Consider the following 22,039-nt stretch of genomic DNA (forward strand, 5'->3'; position numbering starts at 1 on the left):
GACTGGTTTGATCTCCTTGCTGTCCAAGGGACTCTGAGAAGTCTCCAGCACCACAGTTTGAAGGCATCAGTTCTTAGCCATTCTGCCTTCTTTATACACACATACAATAACCCAATAACTTAGACAGCACTTACTCATAAATTATGTCATTTAAATGAATCAACACCTTCAAAAAGTTGATATTCTCAGCTTTCCTTTCCTTGAGACTTTAAAAAAACATATTAATACACGCTCAGTATGAGCTCAGAGTTGGGATAGATCCCACCCAAAAGCCTATGTTGGTGTCCCCTCTACCCCCACCCCTTGCATACTCCCACTGGTCCTTTTAGCAACAAGGATCAACCCTATATGTTTGGAGTATTTTGAGTGTCTCAAGTCTTTATAAAAAGCTATGCTCCAACTGTTCAGACAGCCTCAGACAGCCTGAGCCTCAGCCTCACATTTTAGACTAGAATGTGTCCTTCTGTTGGATAATCTACAGATGATTAGATTACCTGTAGGTTACATTATTATAATCAAGCCATTATTAATGAAAGGCTCACAGGCCACATTGACAAGATTGTCAGATACAGTTTCTTCTTTACCATGTAAAGTGTGGGACTTCTTCAAATGGGAATGAAGACTTTGGACACATTGCCCTGGCTTCTAGTCAGTGTCTTAACTTTCACATGGTACCGAGAATTTCCCCCTTTGCTAATGAAACCCTTCCTCTGGTTCTCTTTGTTCTATTTCTCTTGATTTTTCTACCAGTGTTATGGCCAATGTCTCTTCCCTCTTTCTTCCCAGGATTGGTGACTACCTTGTAGTTTCTACAGAACTGAGTCCCTCTATTACCTTTTTAGCACATAGCAATTCCATAAATTCTGTGTTCAGATCCTTTCATGGCCTGAACTCCTAAGAGTCTGCTGCTGCTACTGCTGCTAAGTCACTTCAGTCGTGTCCGACTCTGTGTGACCCCGTAGACGGCAGCCCACCAGGCTCCCCCGTACCTGGGATTCTCCAGACAAGAGTACTGGAGTGGGGTGCCATTGCCTTCTCCAGTGCATGATGGAAGTTTAAAAAACTCAGATCACTGTTTCAGGTTTGTTTGGGTTTTTTTAAACCCTTGTTCTAAATAATCTTAATTCTTAAGAGGAAAATGGACATGACTCTGGGAAATAAGGGATGAAATATACACAGGAAAGTCAAATAACTATATATATATATACATATATATTAGTTATTTTATGAGTTTATTCTAGCTGCATGTGCAACCCATTTGAAATATCTGAAGTCCTACTATGTAGATGAGCTCGTCAGTCATGGGGACTTGACAATTCTCCCTCTATAAATCTACACTGAGAAGAGAACCACTGATTACCTATCAGGCAGAACAAGGTCTGATACACTCAGAATAACATACCTGTATTTTTATCTTATTAATAGTAAGATTATTGAAATTATAGTGATCCATTCATATTTGAATTGCTTCTACAACATAACACAAAAATAGAACACAAATGTGCTCAAAAACCTAACTATGTGTGGTTTTCTTTGCTTTTCTTTATCAATATCAGACTGGCATTCTCATGAAATACTCCAAAGAAATAAATCATTTTAAAAAATTATGATTTACCCACCTCTGTTGAGTTCAGCTTGTTGGTCTTTTCCCTTTTCTTGTGAGTTCCTGCCATCTGTACTTGCAGTTTTGCTTACACCAGCATTTCTTCCCTGGGGCCTGGAATAGCTTGAATCTATCCATGAGGGGTGTGCAGCTAGATATTGACTATTATCCTAACTATTGTCTGACTGACCCCAGTGTCCTGCATTTTCTCCAGCACCAGAAAAAATTTTTGCAGTGGTTTGGTAGGCTTGATTCCATCTTGCGTAGATTGAGGGCAAAAATCAGATATATTTCATCTACTCTCCTCCATAAATTAGCCCAGACATTCATCACATTAAGGATGGGATTTGGGGACATCCAAATTATCACAGCTTTAGGAATGCCTTAAGACTTTGATCAAGCTTCCCTTGTGGCTCAGAAGGTAAAGAATCTGCTGCGATGCAGGAGAAGCAGGTTCAATCCCTGGTCAGGAAGACCCACTGGAGAAGGGAATGGCTACCCACTCCAGTTCTTGCCTGGAGAACTCCATGGACAAAGGGGCCTGGTGGGCTATAGTTCATGAGTCTCAAAGAGTCAGACTCAACTGAGCGACTAACACAAGGACTTTGATCAGCCTTGCTATCAAGTGTCCACTTTAGCATCAGAGGGAGTTATGTCCCTACAAGATGATTAATCATCAGCTGGTATCTGAATCAGCTGAGGCTTACTTGAGTCCCCCAGTCAGTTTTGCCAAATTAGTTATTAGCCTCCCTTTTTTTATGAAGAAGCAACATGATAATCTTTTAAGATTAGGTATCTAAAGAAGACACAAGCTTGCACATCACCTACTGTAACTACCCCTCTTATTAAGGTGGATGCTGGATGAATTTGCACAATGCTACAAATTTCTGTCAGAAATAATTACTTTTGTTTTTACTTTTTTTCAAATTTCATTAAGATGTAACTGATATAAAACATCATGTAAGTTTAAGATGTTCAACATGATGATTTAATAATCATATTATGAAATGATTACCACAATATGGTTAATTAACATACCCATCGTCTCATCTCAAATCATTACCCTCTTTGTATGTGTGGGGAAAATGTTTAATAACTCCTCTGTAAGCAACAACTGAAAATTTGTATCCTTTAACCAACATCTCATTTCCTCCTGCTCAGCCCTTGACCACCACCATTTCATTAACATTTAAGTAATGTTATGCAGTATTTGTCTCCCTTATATGACTAATTTCTTTTAGCATAATACTCTGGCCCAACTATTTTGTCTAAAATGGTAGAATTTTCTTCTTTTATGGTTGAATCATATTTCATTTCTTTATCCATCCACTGATGGACATGTAGATTAAGAAACATGTTGTGGCATGTTTTAATGCCACAACCCAATCCACTCATCCACCAACCCCACCTACCACACAAAGGTTCTAGCACTGATACTTAAACTGTCTCACCAATATCCCTCTCACATTAAGACAATATTCTACCTTATATTTCCCCTTGTTTTATCCACTATGCCCCTTAGCAGTATTTTGCTAAGTATTTTAGCAATTTTGGCTGGACTACACAACTAGATGAATTGCAAATTATGTAAAGTTTAAAACATCCTGAATGGCTTCTAAAATGCAGCAAAATGGTGAGTCCTACTATCTCTCAGGATGGTAGAGAAAGATCAGCAGAATCTACAATCTCAGGGAAAGTCCTGTCTCAGGCAAAAAAGAAGTTTACCCCTATTGAGGCTTCCTGCCATCACCAATCTTTTCCAGCCTAAACTCCAAATAAACATTTAGCTCCATTGGAGGTTTAAATGCTCCCAAAGTAGTATAAAAACAGAGGATTCAGAATTTCGACATCAATTATCTAACACTGCCCTTTAAAAAAAAGAAAAAACCTCAGTATTTACATTCTCAAACAATGTTGGCTCACCTAGACAGTCCCTCATTGCTTAAGTCTGTTCATCATTCCATTACTTCCCATCTTTTTCAGCATCTCCTTCTCCCTCATAACAGTTTTCCATGCTATCCTTTCAAATAAAGTTCCACTTTGAATCTAATTTTACATCTAGAAAAACTTTCCTCTGCCCAGATTTTTGCTGACTCCACTCTGGAGAAGGATGAAGTATGGCCCTACAGTTGGTGAAATCAATGGTGGTTCTTGAGTCGCCTTCAGTCTTCTCCAACCAACAATAGCTATGGCTTTTTTTTTCTCCCTAGAATACATGGAGGCAAACATACCTTACTTTCCAGACCTGTTGTGCCTTACATCCATATCATAACTATCCTGTCTGCCACTCTAATTTTGTTCCCAACATCTACTTGGGCTCTACTCCTCAATACTTATGACCATTCTATTCCCAAATATTTTCTAAAGAATCTATCCATCTCTCCCATTGAATTATGGCTTCTGGACACTCATTAGAACATGGCTTCACCTGTAGCTTTGCTTTAGGAAATATTCCTTTTCCCATAATTATCCCGAAGGAATTCTTGCCCTTGTAATACCCAGAACTTCCCCCAAAAGATAATAATTCTAAGTTGGATTGTATTAATATAAAGAACTATTGATCCAAAGCATTTTCATGAAAAAGACAGAAATTTGAAAGGAGTTAAGTAAAAAGAGAGAAAACCTGATTCTTCATCTTTCTTTATTAATAGTTCTAACTTCTTCAGCTCTCCAGTGAACTTTAGAATCATTGGGGAGTACTTGTGTAAAAGAACCTTATAATTGACTTGCACTGGTAGACTTCCTTTTCACTTTTCCCTTTCATGCATTGGAGAAGGAAATGGCAACCCACTCCAGTGTTCTTGCCTGGAGAATCCCAGGGACGGGGGAGCCTGGTGGGCTGCCGTCTATGGGGTCACACAGAGTCGAACACGACTGAAGTGACTTAGCAGCAGCAGCAGCGGTAACCTTATTTGATCACTCTACTTTGGAAATATGGCTAGGGTGGTTTGGAATTCAATCAATGAAAATCAGGCATGGGTTCATTATAGGAAAAATGTTTGTTTTTTCTCACAGAAATGAAATGTTAATCTCTTGGGAACACTTGTTTCTTTTAATTCACTTAAATTCATATTTTCATCCAGAGCTAAGTGATACATTCTCCTTCCTTTATTTATCTCCAGCATTTCATTCTCTCACAGTCTTCCTTTTCATAAGGAGAAAATTTTAAATACACATTATCACACTGGGGAGATCAGGAGATATGCTTAGTAGCAGGTATGTTTGCACCCTTCCAGGCAGTGTGTGAATTTCTGTGAATACAAAAATAAGCAAAATCCAAACCCTGCTTCTTGAAAAGCTCACTATTTAGAGAAGCAGATATCTATAACCATTTTATACTCAGTGTAGTTAGTATTGACACTGAGTTTTAAATTAAGTGTTGAAACAATTAAGACAAGTAAGTAAGGGAATAGTTAACTTTGCTGAGGATATATTCAAAGATGTCATAGAAATTAATTTGTAAATAATGCATAAATACAAAAGGTGGCTTGCAATAGGACATATGTTGGCCCACTACTGCTCAAGTTGGCCTTTGTACTTGAGGTATGACTGATCTTAGAAGGAACCACCAGCTAAATGTTGTCAGGGACAGAAAGCAAAACACGAATAGAAGCAGAATCTCAGAGAGGCTGTTGGCAACTCCAGCTTGGGCCAAGTGTCTAAATCAAGTCAATTGATGCAGAGCTGGAACATTCCTGCAGTTGTATCTGGAAACAAAACATAAAAAGGGTAAGAACAAAGCAATATTGTTACATGGCTGTCAGGACTACTGCAGGCAGATGGGTACCAACCATCCAACTGAGAACTAGCTTAGCGTTTTTCCAAAAATTTCGTGAGAGGAGCAGGATGGGACCAGATCACCTGTTTACTCAAGAAGAAAATCCTCTAAGAAGTCATCCACAGCTCGGAACATCTGCTTCAGCGCAGAGAGGATCAGAATGTCCTTTAAAGGGTCCATCTCCCTCTCTGAAGCATAATTTTCAACCACCAATATTCTAGAAAGAGGAATGCCTAGGAACTTGTTGATCTTCTGTATCTGTGGAAAAAAGAATTTAATAAATGTAAGTCTTATATCTAAAATTTGACTGAATTTAAATATAATTTAAGAAAGAAACAGTGAACACAACGGTTTAACATTACTTTCTGAATATAATTATAATTCAGATTATTATTTTAAAGTAGAGTATTAACTTCAATCAACCAGCCAATTGATCCATTTCTTTATTTACCTGTGAATATGTAGTGTGAGCATGCACACACACACGCAAAATATAAAACTATTACAATTCTATCTAGTTGTAAAAAGTATTCTTTACCTGGCTTTGAGAAATCATAGTCTTATTCATCTTTAAGAAGTTGTCTTGAAGAACTTCATTGCAATTATTCACTTTAGTAAGTAATGCTACTTGGGCTACACCTATATCAAGTAGATAAACCAGTTAATTTATATCATAAACAGTAGTGTATTAACAAGGTAATTAAATATGTGTGAAAATAGTACTCTGTAAGGTAAATTTAAGATCAGGAGAATGCAATATTCCCAAGAAATCTCAATATGGGACCTGAAGTTCTTCTAATGGGAGAAATTATTTCTTCCAACATGAGAGACTATTTCTAAATGGAATCAAAATTATATTAAGCTGCAGTCAGCTACTATCCCATTCAAACAGTGTGTTTTAAATTGGTTAGCGGGGGAAAGTGGTTGCTGGATCTTGAAAACTGAAAAATAACCCCAAGAAAGAGAGACAGCAAGGAGACTTGTGTGAGAGCATTTGTGAACGTGAAGTACACTGATTTCACAGTTCTACTAAGGACCTTGTATCTTCCCTCAAACCATAGTGATCAAACTAAATAATAACTGGTTGTAACTGAATCAAAGTTCTACTTTACTAACAGCTATTTCCCCAAGAAGGACAGAGGGATATCTCTATAGACCCCAAAGACATAAAAAGCATGAGAAGATACTATGAACAAGTCTACATGCATAAATTTGACAACTTAGATGAAATAGACTGAAACTATACACTACAAACTACACTACAGCTCATCTAATATGAAATAGATCGTTTTAATAGCTCTAAAGCTATTTTTAACTTGAACTCATGGTTTTAGAAATCCCTGAAAAAGAAATCTCCAGGGCCAGATGGTTTAATTGGAGAATTCTACCAAACGTTTAAAAAAAAAATTCTATACAATCCCTTCCAGAAAATGAAAGAGGAAAGAGTACTTCCTAACTCATTTTATAACACCAATATTACCTGAGACCAAACCCTGACAAAGACTGCTGCTGATGCTGCTGCTAAGTTGCTTCAGTCCTGTCCGACTTTGTGCGACCCCACAGACAGCAGCCCACCAGGCTTCCCCGTCCCTGGGATTCTCCAGGCAAGAACACTGGAGTGGGTTGCATTTCCTTCTCCAATGCATGAAAGTGAAAAGTGAAAGTGAAGTTGCTCAGTCATATCCAACTCTAGTGACCCCATGGACTGCAGCCTACCAGCTCCTCCGTCCATGGGATTTTCCAGGCAAAAGTACTGGAGTGGGGTGCCATTGCCTTCACCATGACAAACACTACAGAAATTTTAAAAAAAAACCAAAAAACTACAGACCAGTATCCCTCATAAATATAGATGCCAAATTTCTTAATAAAATATTATCAAATAGGATTCAGCAATATATAAAAGGAATTATGCACCATGAACACATGGAGACAAAGTTGGCTCAAGATTCAAATTCAGTCAATATGATCCATGATATAAACAGACTACAGAGGGAAACAATTCCCATGATCATATCAATCTATAGAGAAAAACCATTTGGCAAAATTCAATACCCATTCATGCTTAAAAAAAAAAAAAAAAACTCTCAGAGAAGTTGGGATAAAGAAGAACTTCCTCAAGTTAATAAAAAACAGCTATTAAAAACTATAATGACATTAGTTGACATTAAAGGGGTGAAACATTTAATCTCTTATCCTAAGTTCAGAAACAGAACAAGGGTGTTTGTTCTCATCACTATTCAACTGAAAGTACTAGCCAGGATGGTAAGATAAACAAAAATAAATAAAACACATACAAGTTAAGAAAGAAGAAATAAAATTGTCCCCATTTGAGATGACATGAAATCCTAAGAATTTAATGATGAAAAAAATCTTCCTAGAACTAATAAATAATCAACACCCCATTAAGACTTTTGTGGTAGAAATATACAAAGTAACTCTAAAATTCCTAGAGAAATGTAAAGAAACTAGAATAGATAAAATAATTTTGACAAATAAGAATAAAGTGGAAGGAATTATTTTACTCACTTTAAGACCTATAGTTTTTATTATTATATAACCACAGTGATGAAAACTGTGTGATGTCAGTAGAGGAATGAACATATAGATCAAGGGAACAGAACAGAGACCCAGAAACAGATGCACAGAAGTAAGGACAATGGATTTTTGATAATGGTACAAAAGCAATACAATTGAGAAATGACAGTTTTTTCAACAAATGGTCCTGGAACAACTGCATATCCACAGGCAAAAATAAAATAAACCTCGACCTACACTTCACATCCTACACCAAAAGTGACTCAAAATTAATTACATATTTAAATGTAAAATGTAAGACTATAAAACTTTTAGAAGAAAACAGAAAAAAATCCAAAACTTAAAGCTTGGTGAAGGATTTTAGACACAAAATGAAAAACATGATCCTTAAAAGAAAAAATTGACAAATAGGAGTTCACCAAAATTTTTAACATTTTGTTTGTGAAAGGCTCTGCTAAGATAATGAAAAGACAACTGAGCACTGGGAGAAACTATCTGCAAACCATATATCTGACAATTGAATCATATCTAGGATTTATGGATCTTTTAAAACTCAACAGTAAAAAAACCAAAGTGTCCAAATAGAGAACAGGTCAGAGACATGAAAGATCTTTTACTGAAGAAGACATATACAAGCAAATAAGTACATTAAAAGATGGTCCGTGTAATTCATCAATAAAGTGAAATCCCTCAGTCGTGTCCAGCTCTTTGCAACCCCATGGACTGTAGCCTGCCAGACTCCTCCATCCATGAGATTTTCCAGGCAAGAATACTGGAATGGGTTGCTATGTCCTTCTCCAGAGTATCTTGCTGACCCAGGGATTGAACCCAGGTCTCCTGCACTGCAGGCAGACTCTTTACCAGCTGAGCCACCATTAGGACAATGCTAACTATCACTATATATTCCCTGGTGGCTCAGACGGTAAAGCGTCTGCCTGCAATGCAGGAGACCCGGGTTCATTTCCTGGGTCGGGAAGATCCCTTGGAGAAGGAAATGGCAATCCACTCCAGCACTCTTGCCTGGAAAATCCCATGGATAGAGGAGCCTAATAGGCTACAGTCCACGGGGTCACAAAGAGTCGGACACAAATGAGCAACTTCACTTTCACTATATACCTACTAGAAAAGTTAAATTAAAAAAAAAAAGCAATAATCGCAAATACTAGCAAGGATCCAGAGAATCTGGATCTCTCATATACTGTAAAAATAGAAAATGTGCAGTAATTCTTAAAAGTGGTTTGGCATTTTCTTTTAAAAATTAAACACAGAGTTAGCATAGGACCCAGCAATCACACTTTTGGGGAATGATCCCAGAAGAAAGAAAACTTACATCCACACAAAAACCTGCACACTAATATTCAAAGGAGCTTTATGTGCCATAGCCAAAAAAAAAAAAACAGAAGTAATCAAAAAGTCCTTTGATAAAGAATAGTTAAAACAACTATGGAATATCTATACCATGAATTAGTACTCAACAATAAACAGAAATGAACAACTGATGTACATAACAACTTTTATGTAATTCAAAGGATATTAGACTGAGGGAAAAAAGCCAGCCTCAAATCAGACATACTGTTGGGATTCCATTTGTATAACATTCTCAAAACTTATGGAGATGAAGGAGAGATTAATTGCTGCCAGAAATTAAGGATGATACGGGTTGGGGGGTACCATGACAAAGACTTTCATGGTAATGGAATAGTTCTGTATGTAGTGGTAGTTACTGGAATATGTAACCCATGTAACAAAATAACAGAGCTATAACACGCATTATGTGTGCTGTATCTCCTGGTTTTAATCTTTCTGGTCTAGTCACCTAATATGGGGAGGTAACTCCTCTAACTAGCCATAGGAAAATCACACATGATGAAAAAATTATAGCCATTCTAGTCTAAGGATTTCAGTAAAGCCTTTGAATGATCTCTATCTGCTATTGCCACCAACCAAACCGGGACTCTGGAAATTGGAAGAAGGGGACATGGGACCTTGCTGTATTCTTTTTGCAATTTTCTGTGAATGTATCTTTATTTCAAAGTAAAAATGTTTTGAAACTCACCGCAGTTTATTACTTCTTTTTGAATTTGTTTGAGCTTCGCCATCATTTTAGAGGAGAGATTGTCCACAGAGTTGATATCAAAGACATAAGCCACACAGTGAATCCTGTCTTTCAGTGATGGAGAGGTGATGAAAGTAGGATGCTTGGGTGTAATTGGTTTTTGGGGACTAAACTGTTATAGAAATACAAGGTAACATTTAAGAGAATTCTTTCATTCATTTAAAAGAGTTCTGCTGAATTCTTTCAGACACAATTCATGTTTCAAGCATGATCACCACTAACTTCCAACACAAAACTTCTCTTCTCCCAGACACTACTGCCCCAGATTAGTTCATAACATTCTTTCACACTTCCTCTCCACTGTTAGCATGGCATCGTTATATTAAAAAAAAATACAACCCACTTCATTGCTTTGGCAAAATGTATATATATATATAATTACAACTTAATTACCCATAGTGGAAATATTTCAGAAAAGTACAAACAATGTTATTTTTAAAAGCTAATTTCAGATCTTAGTCTCTTCAAATCTCAAAGCACAATTGAGGAAAAGGAAATCACTGCTTAGAAATTGAGGCTAATTTTATTGCACCCAATGCCTAAAAGAAAGGTGACAATAATGGTTAACTTTCTGAGAACTTAGAGTTTATCTTCTCATTTAATCTTCTTAACCACCTATGAGATCAGCATTATTATTATCTACATTTCACACATTAAAAAAAAAAAAAAACCAGACAAGCATGTAACATATGGGTACACACATAATAGGTGGCAGAGCCACCCTTTGAAATCAGGTATTTAGGCTGTATTTAAGTAGTGAAGCCTGCTCATCTTCAGTATAAAATCACGTATCAACCAAGAGTAGTTGTTTCAATATTTTGTCTAAGTGATTATAAAAGTGCAAAAGATTATATTACTCCTTTCCTAGTATTTAGAATCATTGCAAAGAGTAATATAAACACAGTTCCTCCTGACCTTTTCCTGGAACCTATATGAGTAAAATCTTGCCTTTTGGTTATATTTCTTAATGCTGTAGAAAATAAGAGAAGTTATCTGCTTTCTTTACATAAATATTTTTTAATTTAAAATACAGTAGTATTGGTTGGTGTTGAAACCACTTTATAAAAATTGGAAATGCATGTGATAAAATATCAACAAAAAGCATTGCTGAAAATGATTTGAAATGTTCTAGACTTTGAAGGATTCTTACCTCATATCTGTCTGGCACACAGCCTTTTAAGAGGTGGGGTATGTCATCCACACATAAGCCTACTCCCTCTCTCTCATCCAGCCCCATGGAGTCACACAACATAAATGGCAGAGATTGGCCATTTTTTCCATCTTTAATAGAATATATCCTATACTGTAAAACAAAACACAGCAATATAAAAGTTCACTCTTCAACTAGCCTTCAAGATGTAATAATAATAAGAAAAACTCGTTAATATTTATACCATGGTCCTCAAACATTTTGGTCTCAAGATCAGCTAAGTTTCTTAAAAATTATTGAGGCTTCCAAAGATATTTTATTCATGTGGGTCTTATCTATTTATATGCAACATACTAGAAATTAAAACAAAATTTTTTAATATTTCTTAAATTATTTAAAAACACAATATGAACCTGTTATATATTAATCTAACAATTTTAGGGAAAAACTACTTTCAAAAAATTATAGAAAAGAGTGGAATTGATTTACTTTTTGCAATTCTCTTTAATGTCTGAATCAATAGAAAACAGCAAGATTCTCATAGTTGCCTCTGCATTCAATCTGTTATGATATATTGTTTTGGTTGAAGTATATGAAAAAATCTGACCTCACATATACAGGTAGTAGGCAAGGAGGGAGTATTTAATTTAACAGCTTTCAGAGAATTATGGACATTGCTCATTAATAATACATCAAAGCTGAACAAGTGATAATTTCTCAAAGGTTACCTGCAATGTGAAACCTGTGATACTTTCAAACTATGACATTAAGTTCATTGATCTATTTTACACTTTGAATATATTTTTTATCCATCCATGATTTTGTAACTTGATGCATTGGTCATTTGAAAGTATTGGTTCACTGGCTTATCTGGATCTTCCAAATATTGGTACATTTCATTGTACAATATTAAAATATCATATTTGTTAATACCATCATTAATCTCATTAGATAAGTCTTTAAGTTCTTAAGTGTTCAAGCTCAAAGTAGTGGATACAAACTTCCTCATGCTGTTTTTCTTAAAAGCTCAAATGTTATCTTTGACAACAAACACTGTGGGTTGTTATCCTTGGAGTGATACCCTCATATTGTGCATTTTTCCCCAAAATGTCTACCAAATATCCAGGTATAAATAAGCAAGTCTTTCAGTTGTCTTTTCAATCAAATATGATATTCCATGAGAAAAGTTCAGCTTACAACCACCATAGTTTGACATGCATCAGGGAGGCCTGGCATGCTGTGATTCATGGGGTCGCAAAGAGTCAGACACGACTGAGAGACCGAACTGAACTGAACTGAGGAGCATTTTGCATGCAGAATCTGCCTTCAGTGCAGGAGACCTGGGTTCAATCCCTGGGTTGGGAAGATCCACTGGAGAAGGAAAAGACTACCTACTCCAGTATTCTGGCCTGGAGAATTCCATGGACAGTCCATGGGGTCACAAAGAGTCAGAAACAACTGAGGAACTTTCACTTTCTCTTTTGACTTTAACAAAGCTTCTTTTCTAGACACACTCCATCAGATCCCTAGACTATTTTTCAGGATAACTCAAAAAATTTCCTTTATTGGTCAAATACACTTTCAACATAGACTCAACTATAGAAGATTTGGGAAGAATCACAAAGAAAAGGGCTTCTCAGAGACACCAGATGATACTCAGTTCTTTCAGTCCAAACCAGGAAGTGGAGAATTTCTCTGTAACCTATTGTCGTTTGTGAAGGAGTCAAAGCACCCACTGCTTCATAAAAATGCCTAGAGTAATTCCAATGGAGATTTTGATCTAAGTGAATGGGGTTTATTGGTAACTCAACATGAAAGAAATTAACTCTATTAGAGTTAGATAATATTCAGTACACTATAAAATTTCAAGATCAATAGGCACATTCATAGTCCCAATAACCACTAACCTGTTTCCTTTACAGCTTCCCTGGTGGCTCAGAGGTTAAAGCATCTGCCTCCAATGTGGGAGACCCGGGTTTGATCCCTAGGTTGGGAAGATCTCCTGGAGAAGGAAATGGTAACCCACTCCAGTACTCTAGCCTGGAGAATCCCATGGACAGAGGAGCCTGGCAGGCTACAGTCCACGGGGTCGCAAAGAGTCAGACACGACTGAGTGACTTCACTTCACTTCACTTTACAGCTTCAATTCTTCAGAAAGAAGGGTCTCTGAGCAATAAAGTATTCCATTTCCTTCACAAATATGCTGTCCTGTTTTCCTTTAATGTATATAGTATTTTCATTCTATTTGGAGTTCAGGATCTAATATATTTTCCCTTAAAGCAGCAAGTCATTGGAGTTTTCAACATAAAAAGAAGGCATAGAAATTCTGTCCTGATGAGTACCACTATTATAACATGTCTCACACTGAATAGTACTTACTTGATTATTATCTACATTGGTCTCTGAGCTCCCTGAGTAAAGGGACGTAGTATTATTTGCATAGTCTCTGTTGCAACACAATATTTAGCAAACATAAACATTTCAATCAATGCTTAATATATTGAATTGCTGTTGCAGCATCTTGCTTCTGAGGCTAGGCCCATATATCATAATAAAGCCACTGAAGTGGATAGAGAATAGCCAACATCCAGAAGTAAGGTGTGATTCTTAAAAGTCTTAGAAAATGCTTTCAGTTATTAAATATGACCTAAAATTAAATCAGCTATGACTGTCTTATGCTAAATTTTGCCTTGACAATGTACAACATATTCTCAATCAGAAGATAACAATATTGGACTTTAGCAGTCATAGAAAAACACAGCTTGATTTTGATATTTCCTATTAATTCCCTTTATTCTTTTTGTTTGATTACATAATATTGACAAGCATAGAATGGAAGCTTCTAGATAAATATTGCACTGTAAATCGAAGATCTTTAGCATAACAGCTTTAAAACTGGTATTAGTACTTATTTCCTTAAATATATTTATTTACAAATAAGACAGTCTTTATAGGAGCATTGGTAGACTGATTTACCCTATGAAGGTTTTGCTTCTCATGATCATTTTCTATTAAATGATCTCATATAATGCAAAAGTGTTACAATACATAATTTTCATTATTTTATTGCAAAAAAAGAGAAAATAATTTCAATCCAGGCAAAGCCATGTGGGACATGAGTAAATAAATATATATCAAATAAAATGGACAAAAATTTCTACAAACTTTTTAAACATTTATTATTTTTTCCAAATACCAAAAAGCACTCTTCTTAAAACTGCTTATGTCCATAAAAATGGAAAGCTTCTCTATCTAATATAACTCATGGGGGGCATTCTAATTCAATTTTTATTTCTGTTTTACATTTGATTTAGCATTTAATTGTTCATAGATTAGGAGGTTAAGCTATTGAGAGAAAATGCCAAAGAAATTAATAGAGCTCATAATTGTAACCTATAAAACAAAACAAAATTCTCAGGAAATCGTGAAATAACTTACCTGTTCAGTAATGCTGGTGACATCAGATCCCACTATGGCTTGACGAGTCAAATGGCCTTGGAAAATGGACTTCACTGAATTGAAAAAACTAGACTTTCCAGACCCAACAGGACCCAGCAAGAGAATACGGATTTCTGAAACCAAGTCTGCATAGGGACTGTAGGCTCTGACATCTGCTAGGAGTCTATTTCTGTGCCTGGAAAACTGCAGTAGTTAAATACAACAGCCAAACTTCCATAAGAAACAATATAATCCTGCTGAGCTTTTCTTCCTGCTAAAAAGCATGTTTTAACACTTATTTATTATTTTGATATTAGCATCTTCTTTCATATAACTTGAAAGGGTCTAAGGTTATACATTTTGTGCTTGAAGAAAATGTACTTATCTGTATCTGACTAAGTTAAACTAACCAGCAACCAAATAATTTCTAAACTATTAGCCTTAGACCCCATAAGTATAATAAGAAATAACAACAACACTGAAAATGAATTTTCAGTAACAATGTTACATTAAGGGGAAACAAAAATAAAATACATGCAGTGCAGGTGTTTATCTATAAAGTGGGAAGAGGGGACCTTGTTTTTAAATTTTTCTGAGGTTCTCTGAAAACTTGATTCTCAAAACAAGGATTCAGAGAATTATCTAAAATAGTCGTCTCAACTCTGGAAAACTTTGAATCTAACAGAACCAAAGTGAAACACGAAGTCAAACTGCCATCAGGTGGATCTTTAAAAGTGTCAGCTGGTAGTGGTTTTGTTTTTGTTGCTGTTCTAAATTGTCTTCAACACATTATGTCATAAACACTGTAACTGATTTTTATCACTTCAAGTAACATGATTTTTAATCTCACTCTCAGTGCCATTCATACCATTGCTCTAAATGAAACAAGTAATAGATTGTTCAAGAAACTAACTTACTGTGTGGCTCTTGTTATCCTGTTTATGTAGCCTCCCTCATCCTTAATTCCTAAAGGAAATAAACATGGAATAACAATTTTTAAGCTTGTCTGATTAAATGTGACCAAGTTTAACTTCTAAATAGGGCATTGAGTCTTTTCGCATAATCCAGCTGAGCTGTTTGGTTAGGAATTAGGGTTGGCAGCATAATGAGATTAAGAGGAGCTAAAAGTATCTTCTTTGTATAAGTCACTCTGCAAACTCATGTAATTATGCCTAGGAGTCCCAGGGCTAACTCAAAAGATGTCATGTATCAAAATAATGAGACTTCTCTCTCCATCTTTTCATTCATACTTCTCAACTTACTTTGGTCAAAGCTGCCTATATTTTCTGGGTGATCACCCCATAACCTTTATGCCTTCCATGTCTCATTTTGGAGGTTATTAAAAAATGTGTGGTATGAAATTCACTTGTCTGTCTTCTTTTTTCTTGCTCTTGTAGATTAATTATGAGTTACCAAACACAAAGACTAGAATCAGAACATAGTAGCGTACAAATTAACATACCTGCAACTCGAAAAACTTCACATTCTAAATGTGTGGACCTTAAGTCACATGTTACTCTTAATTCTTCCTCTAAAACTTTAGCTATATCAATGCATTTTTTGCTGAAATTTAGAACTAAATAGCGTTTGTCATAACTAGAGATATTAAATATCAGGGTCTTATAAGAAATTGTCACTGTTGAATTTAAAACTACAGTTTTCATTTCCATTGTTTCATTCTTTTGAAGTGAAAAAAAGAAGAAAGCATTTGGCTCTATAAAACTTTCAGACTTTTCAGAACTATGCCCAAGCATAAAGATACCAAAAATATTGTTGGAATGATAAATCACTGTTACAGTGGGTCCTTGACAACGGCACCTATTCTGCATTTCTACAGTGTTTTCTCCATGGACACTAGACTTATAAAGGAGTCTCAGAGAAACATTTCCAAGCAGCTTTTGAAAACTTCTTTCTTCATTCCATGTCAATTTGGTTGTCACTGCCATTGTTCTGTATCTAGTAGGAAAAAAAATTTAATAGTTTCAGAGAGCAGTACAGTATTGTGATTTCTGCTATACTAGTTTCAGTGAGTTCTTTATTCACTGACCCAATTAAAGCATGTTATTTGGATGTGGAGTGTAAAGAAATATATACACACACATAAGTATATGCAGGTCAGGAAGCAACAGTTAGTACTGGACATGGAACAACAGACTGGTTCCAAACAGGAAAAGGAGTATGTCAAGGCTGTGTATTGTCATCCTGCTTATTTAACTTATATGCAGACTCCATCATGAGAAACTCTGGGCTGGAAGAAGCACAAGCTGGAATCAAGATTGCCGGGAGAAGTATCAATAACCTCAGATATGCAGATGGCACCTCCCTTATGGCAGAAAGTGAAGAGGAACTAAAAAGCCTCTTGATGAAAGTGAAAGCGGAGAGTGAAAAAGTTGGCTTAAAGCTCAACATTCAGAAAACGAAGATCATGGCATCTGGTCCCATCACTTCATGGGAAATAGATGGGGAAACAGTAGAAACAGTGTCAGACTTTATTTTGAGGAGCTCCAAAATCACTGCAGATGGTGATTGCAGCCATGAAATTAAAAGACGCTTAGTCCTTGGAAGGAAAGTTATGACCAACCTAGATAGCATATTCAAAACCAGAGACATTACTTTGCCAACAAAAGTCCGTCTAGTCAAGGCTATGGTTTCCCCAGTGGTCATGTATGGATGTGAAAGATGGACAGTGAAGAAAGCTGAGCACCGAAGAATTGATGCTTTTGAACTGTGGTGTTGGAGAAGACTCTTAAGAGTCCCTTGGTCTGAAAGGAGATCCAACCAGTCCATTCTAATTGAGGTCAGTCCTGGGTGTTCTTTGGAAGGAATGATGCTAAAGCTGAAACTCCAGTACTTTGACCACCTCATGCGAAGAGTTGACTCATTGGAAAAGACTCTGATGCTGGGAGGGATTGGGGGCAGGAGGAGAAGAGGACGACAGAGGATGAGATGGCTGGATGGCATCACTGACTCGATGGACAAGAGTTTGGGTGAACTCCGGGAGTTGGTGATGGACAGGGAGGCCTGGTGTGCTGCAATTCATGGGGTCGCAAAGAGTCGGACACGACTGAGTGACTGAACTGAACTGAATGTATATACATATACATATATATTATATATTTTAATATATATATAACATTAATGGGTAGATATAAAAAAATAGATAATTTAGACATTTAAATATCATTAATTTTTTTAAGTCAATAGGAAAAACAAACTAGAGACTGGATTTAAAAAGCAGAGAAAAATTAATGAATTCGAGCAGAGATCATCACACTTTTTCTTAGTAACACACAGTAAAAATTTTAGGATTTGGGGGTCATATTGTTTTTACCACAGTTACTCAACTTTTCCAGCATAAGGCAAAAACAGTCATAAACAAAGCTCATGACAGTGTCCAAATAGAAACTTTTTTACAAAAATAGATGGCTGGAATGAGGGCATAATTTACCAATCCATGAATCTGATGATAGAAATGAGAAATTAATTCAAAAAACAGTGCACAAAGAAAGAAATTGAAACATGAGAGGATTTAATAGGAAAGTCCATGATGACTAGAACATTAACCATCATGCCAATACTTTCAATAAGAAAAATTAAAAACAGGGATAACTGTGATATAAATCTATTTGAAAGCATTGGAGAGAAAACAAAGCAGTAAAGAATTATATTATTGCCTAAATTTGGAAAAGAAGTGACTGCAGAGAGGTAAGCCTGGCATTGGTGCATCTGTCAAATTCAGAAGCTGCTAAGAAATTCTCCAAAGCAGGCTTAAACAGTACATGAGCCATGAACTTCCAGATAGTCAAGCTGGATTTAGAAAAGGCAGAGGAACCAGAGATCAAATTGCCAACATTTGCTGGATCATCAAAAAAGCAAGAAAGTTCCAGAAAACATCTGCTGCTGCTTTATTGACTATGCCAAAGCCTTTGACTGTGTGGATCACAACAAAGTGTAAAATTCTGAAAGAGATAGGAATACCAGACCATCTTACCTGCCTTATGTAAGAAAGCAAAGAAGAACTAAAGAGCCTCTTGATGAAAGTGAAAGCGGAGAGTGAAAAAGTTGGCTTAAAATTCTCCATTCAGAAAACAAAGATCATGGCATCTGGTCCCATCACTTCATGGCAAATAGATGGGGAAACAATGGAAACAGTGAGAGACTTTTTTTTTTTTTTGAGCTCCAAAATCACTGTAGATGGTGACTGCAGTCATGAAATTAAAAGATGCTTGCTCCTTGAAAGAAAAGCTATGACCAACCTAGACAGAATATTAAAAAGCAGAGATATTACTTTGCAACAAATGTCTGTCCAGTCAAAGTTATGGTTTTTCCAGTAGTCTTGTATGGATGTGAGGGTTGGGCTATAAAGAAAGCTGAGCATTGAAGAATTGATGCTTTTGAACTGTGGTGTTGGAGAAGACTCTTGAGAGTCCCTTGCACTGCAAGGAGTTCAAACCAGTCAATCCTAAAATAAATCAGTTCTGAATATTCATTGGAAAGACTGATGCTGAAGTGAAGCTCCAGTACTTTGGCCACCTGATGGGAAGAGCTTACTCTTTGGAAAAGATCCTGATGCTAGGAAAGATTGAAGGCAGGAGGAGAAAAGAACGACAGAGGGTGAGATGGTTGGACAGCATCACCAATTCGATGTACATGAGTTTGAGCAAGCTCCAGGAGTTGGTGATGGCATGCTGCAGTCCCTGGGGTCACAAAGAGTCGGACACAACTGAGAGACTGAATTGAACTGAACAGGGAAGAACCACCAGTGGACTGAAACAGACTTAATTCTATCTCTGGTCTTTTCATTCTAATCTATAATAGGATTAAGACAAATGAGAATTGCCAATGTCTCTAGCTATATAAGACAGATGCAAAATAAATTTTGTCTGAGTGAAGAGAAAATTTTCTTAACTTTAAATTAGGTCTACATTTTCTTGATATTCAATGTCTCACATTCATCATAAACACCAGAGAGCAGACAAAACAACATGATAGAAAACCAAGAGAAAAAAAACCAGAAAATAGAAACAAATCCATACTGATAATTGAGTTACCCTCAGTGATTTTTAAACAGCTAAGCTTTGTGTGGGCTTCCTTGGTGGCTCATCCATAAAGAATCCGACTGCATTGCAAGAGCTGCAGGAGAGGTGGGTTTGATCCCAGGGCCAGGAAGATCCCCTGGAGGAGGGCGTGGCAGTCCACCCCAGTCTTCTTGCTGGAGAATCCCATGGACAGAGGAGCCTGGCAGGTTATAGTCCATAGGGTCAAAATCAGTCAGACATGCTTGAAGCAACTTAGCTGCAAGCTTGGTGTATTCAAATAAGTAAAAGATAAGATTAAATGGCTGACAGAAAATGGAGTGGGGTGGGAGTTGAAGGGAATTCTAGACTTTAAAAATAAATATCTGAAATTTAAAAATTGAAAAATAAATTTAACTGAAGGCTAAACACACTTGAAAGAAAGAATTAGTTGGAAGAAGCTATATCAAATGAAAAACTGGGACAAAGAGAAGGAAAAAGAACAAAGGACCAAAGAGAGTAGAGAGTATAGTAAAATGAGTGGATATCTATGCAACTAAAGTCTAAGAATGAGAGAAAGAAAGAATATGGCAGATATCAAAGTAGTCATACAAAGCTCAAAAAGCAAGCAAGTCTCAAAACATTTCAAACATAAAATCGATTCCCTAATACATTAGAAAATAAAGAAATCTCTGGTGGCTCAGATGTTAAAGAGTCTGCCCACAGTGCAGGAGACCCGGGTTCAATCCCTGGGTAGGGAAGATCCCTTGGAGAAGGAAATAGCAACCCACTCCGATATTCTTGCCTGGAAAATCCCATGGATTGAGGAGCTTGGCAGGCTACACAGTCCATGGGGTCACAAAAAGACACGACTGAGTGACTTCACTCAGTACTAGGAAGTCCATTGATCAAATAAGAAAACTTAATAAGATCTGGAAAATTGAATAAATGATAATTATTGTCAAAACTTGTGAAATGAAGCTAAAACATGCTATAAAATGTGTTTATAATTAAATATATGTATTAGAAAAGAAGAAAGGCTGAAAATGAATAATATAAAATTCAGCTTCACAAGTCAGGGGAAAATTGCCAATTACACACACACAAAAGAAATTAAATAGTAAAAGTAAAAGCAAAACTTAATAAAACAAAAATAAATATACAAAGAGAAGATTAACAAAACCAATGTTAGTTTTCAAAAAGTATAAATAATAAAGTCAGTAAAACATTGCTGATACTGATAAACAAAAAATGGTTGGGGGGAGGGACAATGTACCCAAATCAAGAACATAGACAAGAATATCAGTATATATGCTACAAACAATAAAAACATTTTTTAAGCTGAACAATTAAAAAAAAAAAAATTTGAAATGGGTTAATTCTGAGAAAAACTTACCAAAACTGACTTGAAAATAAATAGAAAAAAAAAATGAATAGTCCCATATAGCTATTCTAAAAAACAAAACTCACCATTAAAGACTTCCCACAAATAAACTGCAAAGATAAGTGGGTCCAATAACTAAACCAAACTTTGAGTGATAAACATTAGAATCTTAAAAAAACACTTCAAGAGAATAGAGACCAACACATTAAAATGGCATTGCAAGCAGGAACACCGCAAGCTAGTCTCACTCTTAAATACAGGTGTAATATTGTAAGCCAATCATCAAGCAATTAAAAATAAATAAATATTTTTTTAAAATCTTCAGCAAAATATTATCAAGCCTAAAGAAAAAAAAGAAGTGGATTTTTAAAATTTATTCACAAAAGCAGCAAATAATGTACCTGGGAGAAAAATTTTTTAAAGATATAAACAACTTCTGTAGAGATAATTACAAGAAGAATGTTATAAAGGACATGAAAAATGACCCAAGTAAATGAAGACCTATCCAATTTTCTTCGATGACAAAAGCCTTCTCAAAAATTATGTCAATTCCTCCAAAATATATCTTTCAGCTCAGCACAAGGGTGATCAAAAGCCCAAGAACTTTCTTTCGCTTGAATGTAAGAAGATAATCTGAAAGTTCCCATGATATCTCAAGGAGCAAAGAATAGGTGAGAGAGTTTTAAAGATGAACAAGTTAAGAATTATATAAAATTATGATAATTAGGAAAATGTGACCGTGGCATTAAGATAGTCAAGAGCCCTGAGACTGACCCACTTTCGTAGCTGAGATGCCCTGGAAAACAAAGCTGAATGCCAAGTTTACATGTGGAGACTTTACTGCTGGGTACAATTTCAAAGAAATAAACATGAGATAAAGCAGAAAGTGAAATTAAGAACAACTTAAACCAAATACAAACTTAATACAACCGATTACTCAGCTTGGAGGGGAGGTAATAGCTCTATCAGTTCAGTTCAGTTCAGTTCAGTTCAGTTCAGTTCAGTTCAGTTCAGTTCAGT

General features: G+C 36.0%; 1 protein-coding gene across 1 annotated transcript in view; it reads right to left on the reverse strand.

The window, feature by feature from the left end:
* Positions 1-4,227: 4,227 nt before the first annotated feature.
* IFI44L (interferon induced protein 44 like) overlaps positions 4,228-22,039 on the reverse strand; it is a 19,276-nt gene continuing 1,464 nt past the window's right edge. The window contains exons 2-9 of the mRNA XM_040232478.1: positions 16,083-16,576; positions 15,538-15,586; positions 14,621-14,816; positions 11,183-11,335; positions 9,973-10,144; positions 5,920-6,020; positions 5,465-5,639; positions 4,228-5,310 (exon numbers count right to left, since the gene is read on the reverse strand). Coding sequence (XP_040088412.1) covers positions 5,469-5,639; positions 5,920-6,020; positions 9,973-10,144; positions 11,183-11,335; positions 14,621-14,816; positions 15,538-15,586; positions 16,083-16,566 — 1,326 coding nt within the window. The 5' untranslated portion in view covers positions 16,567-16,576 and the 3' untranslated portion in view covers positions 4,228-5,310; positions 5,465-5,468. The remainder of the gene's footprint in view (positions 5,311-5,464; positions 5,640-5,919; positions 6,021-9,972; positions 10,145-11,182; positions 11,336-14,620; positions 14,817-15,537; positions 15,587-16,082; positions 16,577-22,039) is intronic.

This window comes from Oryx dammah, unplaced genomic scaffold, assembly GCF_014754425.2.
Source record: "Oryx dammah isolate SB20612 unplaced genomic scaffold, SCBI_Odam_1.1 HiC_scaffold_28, whole genome shotgun sequence".
Lineage (NCBI taxonomy): Eukaryota > Metazoa > Chordata > Mammalia > Artiodactyla > Bovidae > Oryx > Oryx dammah.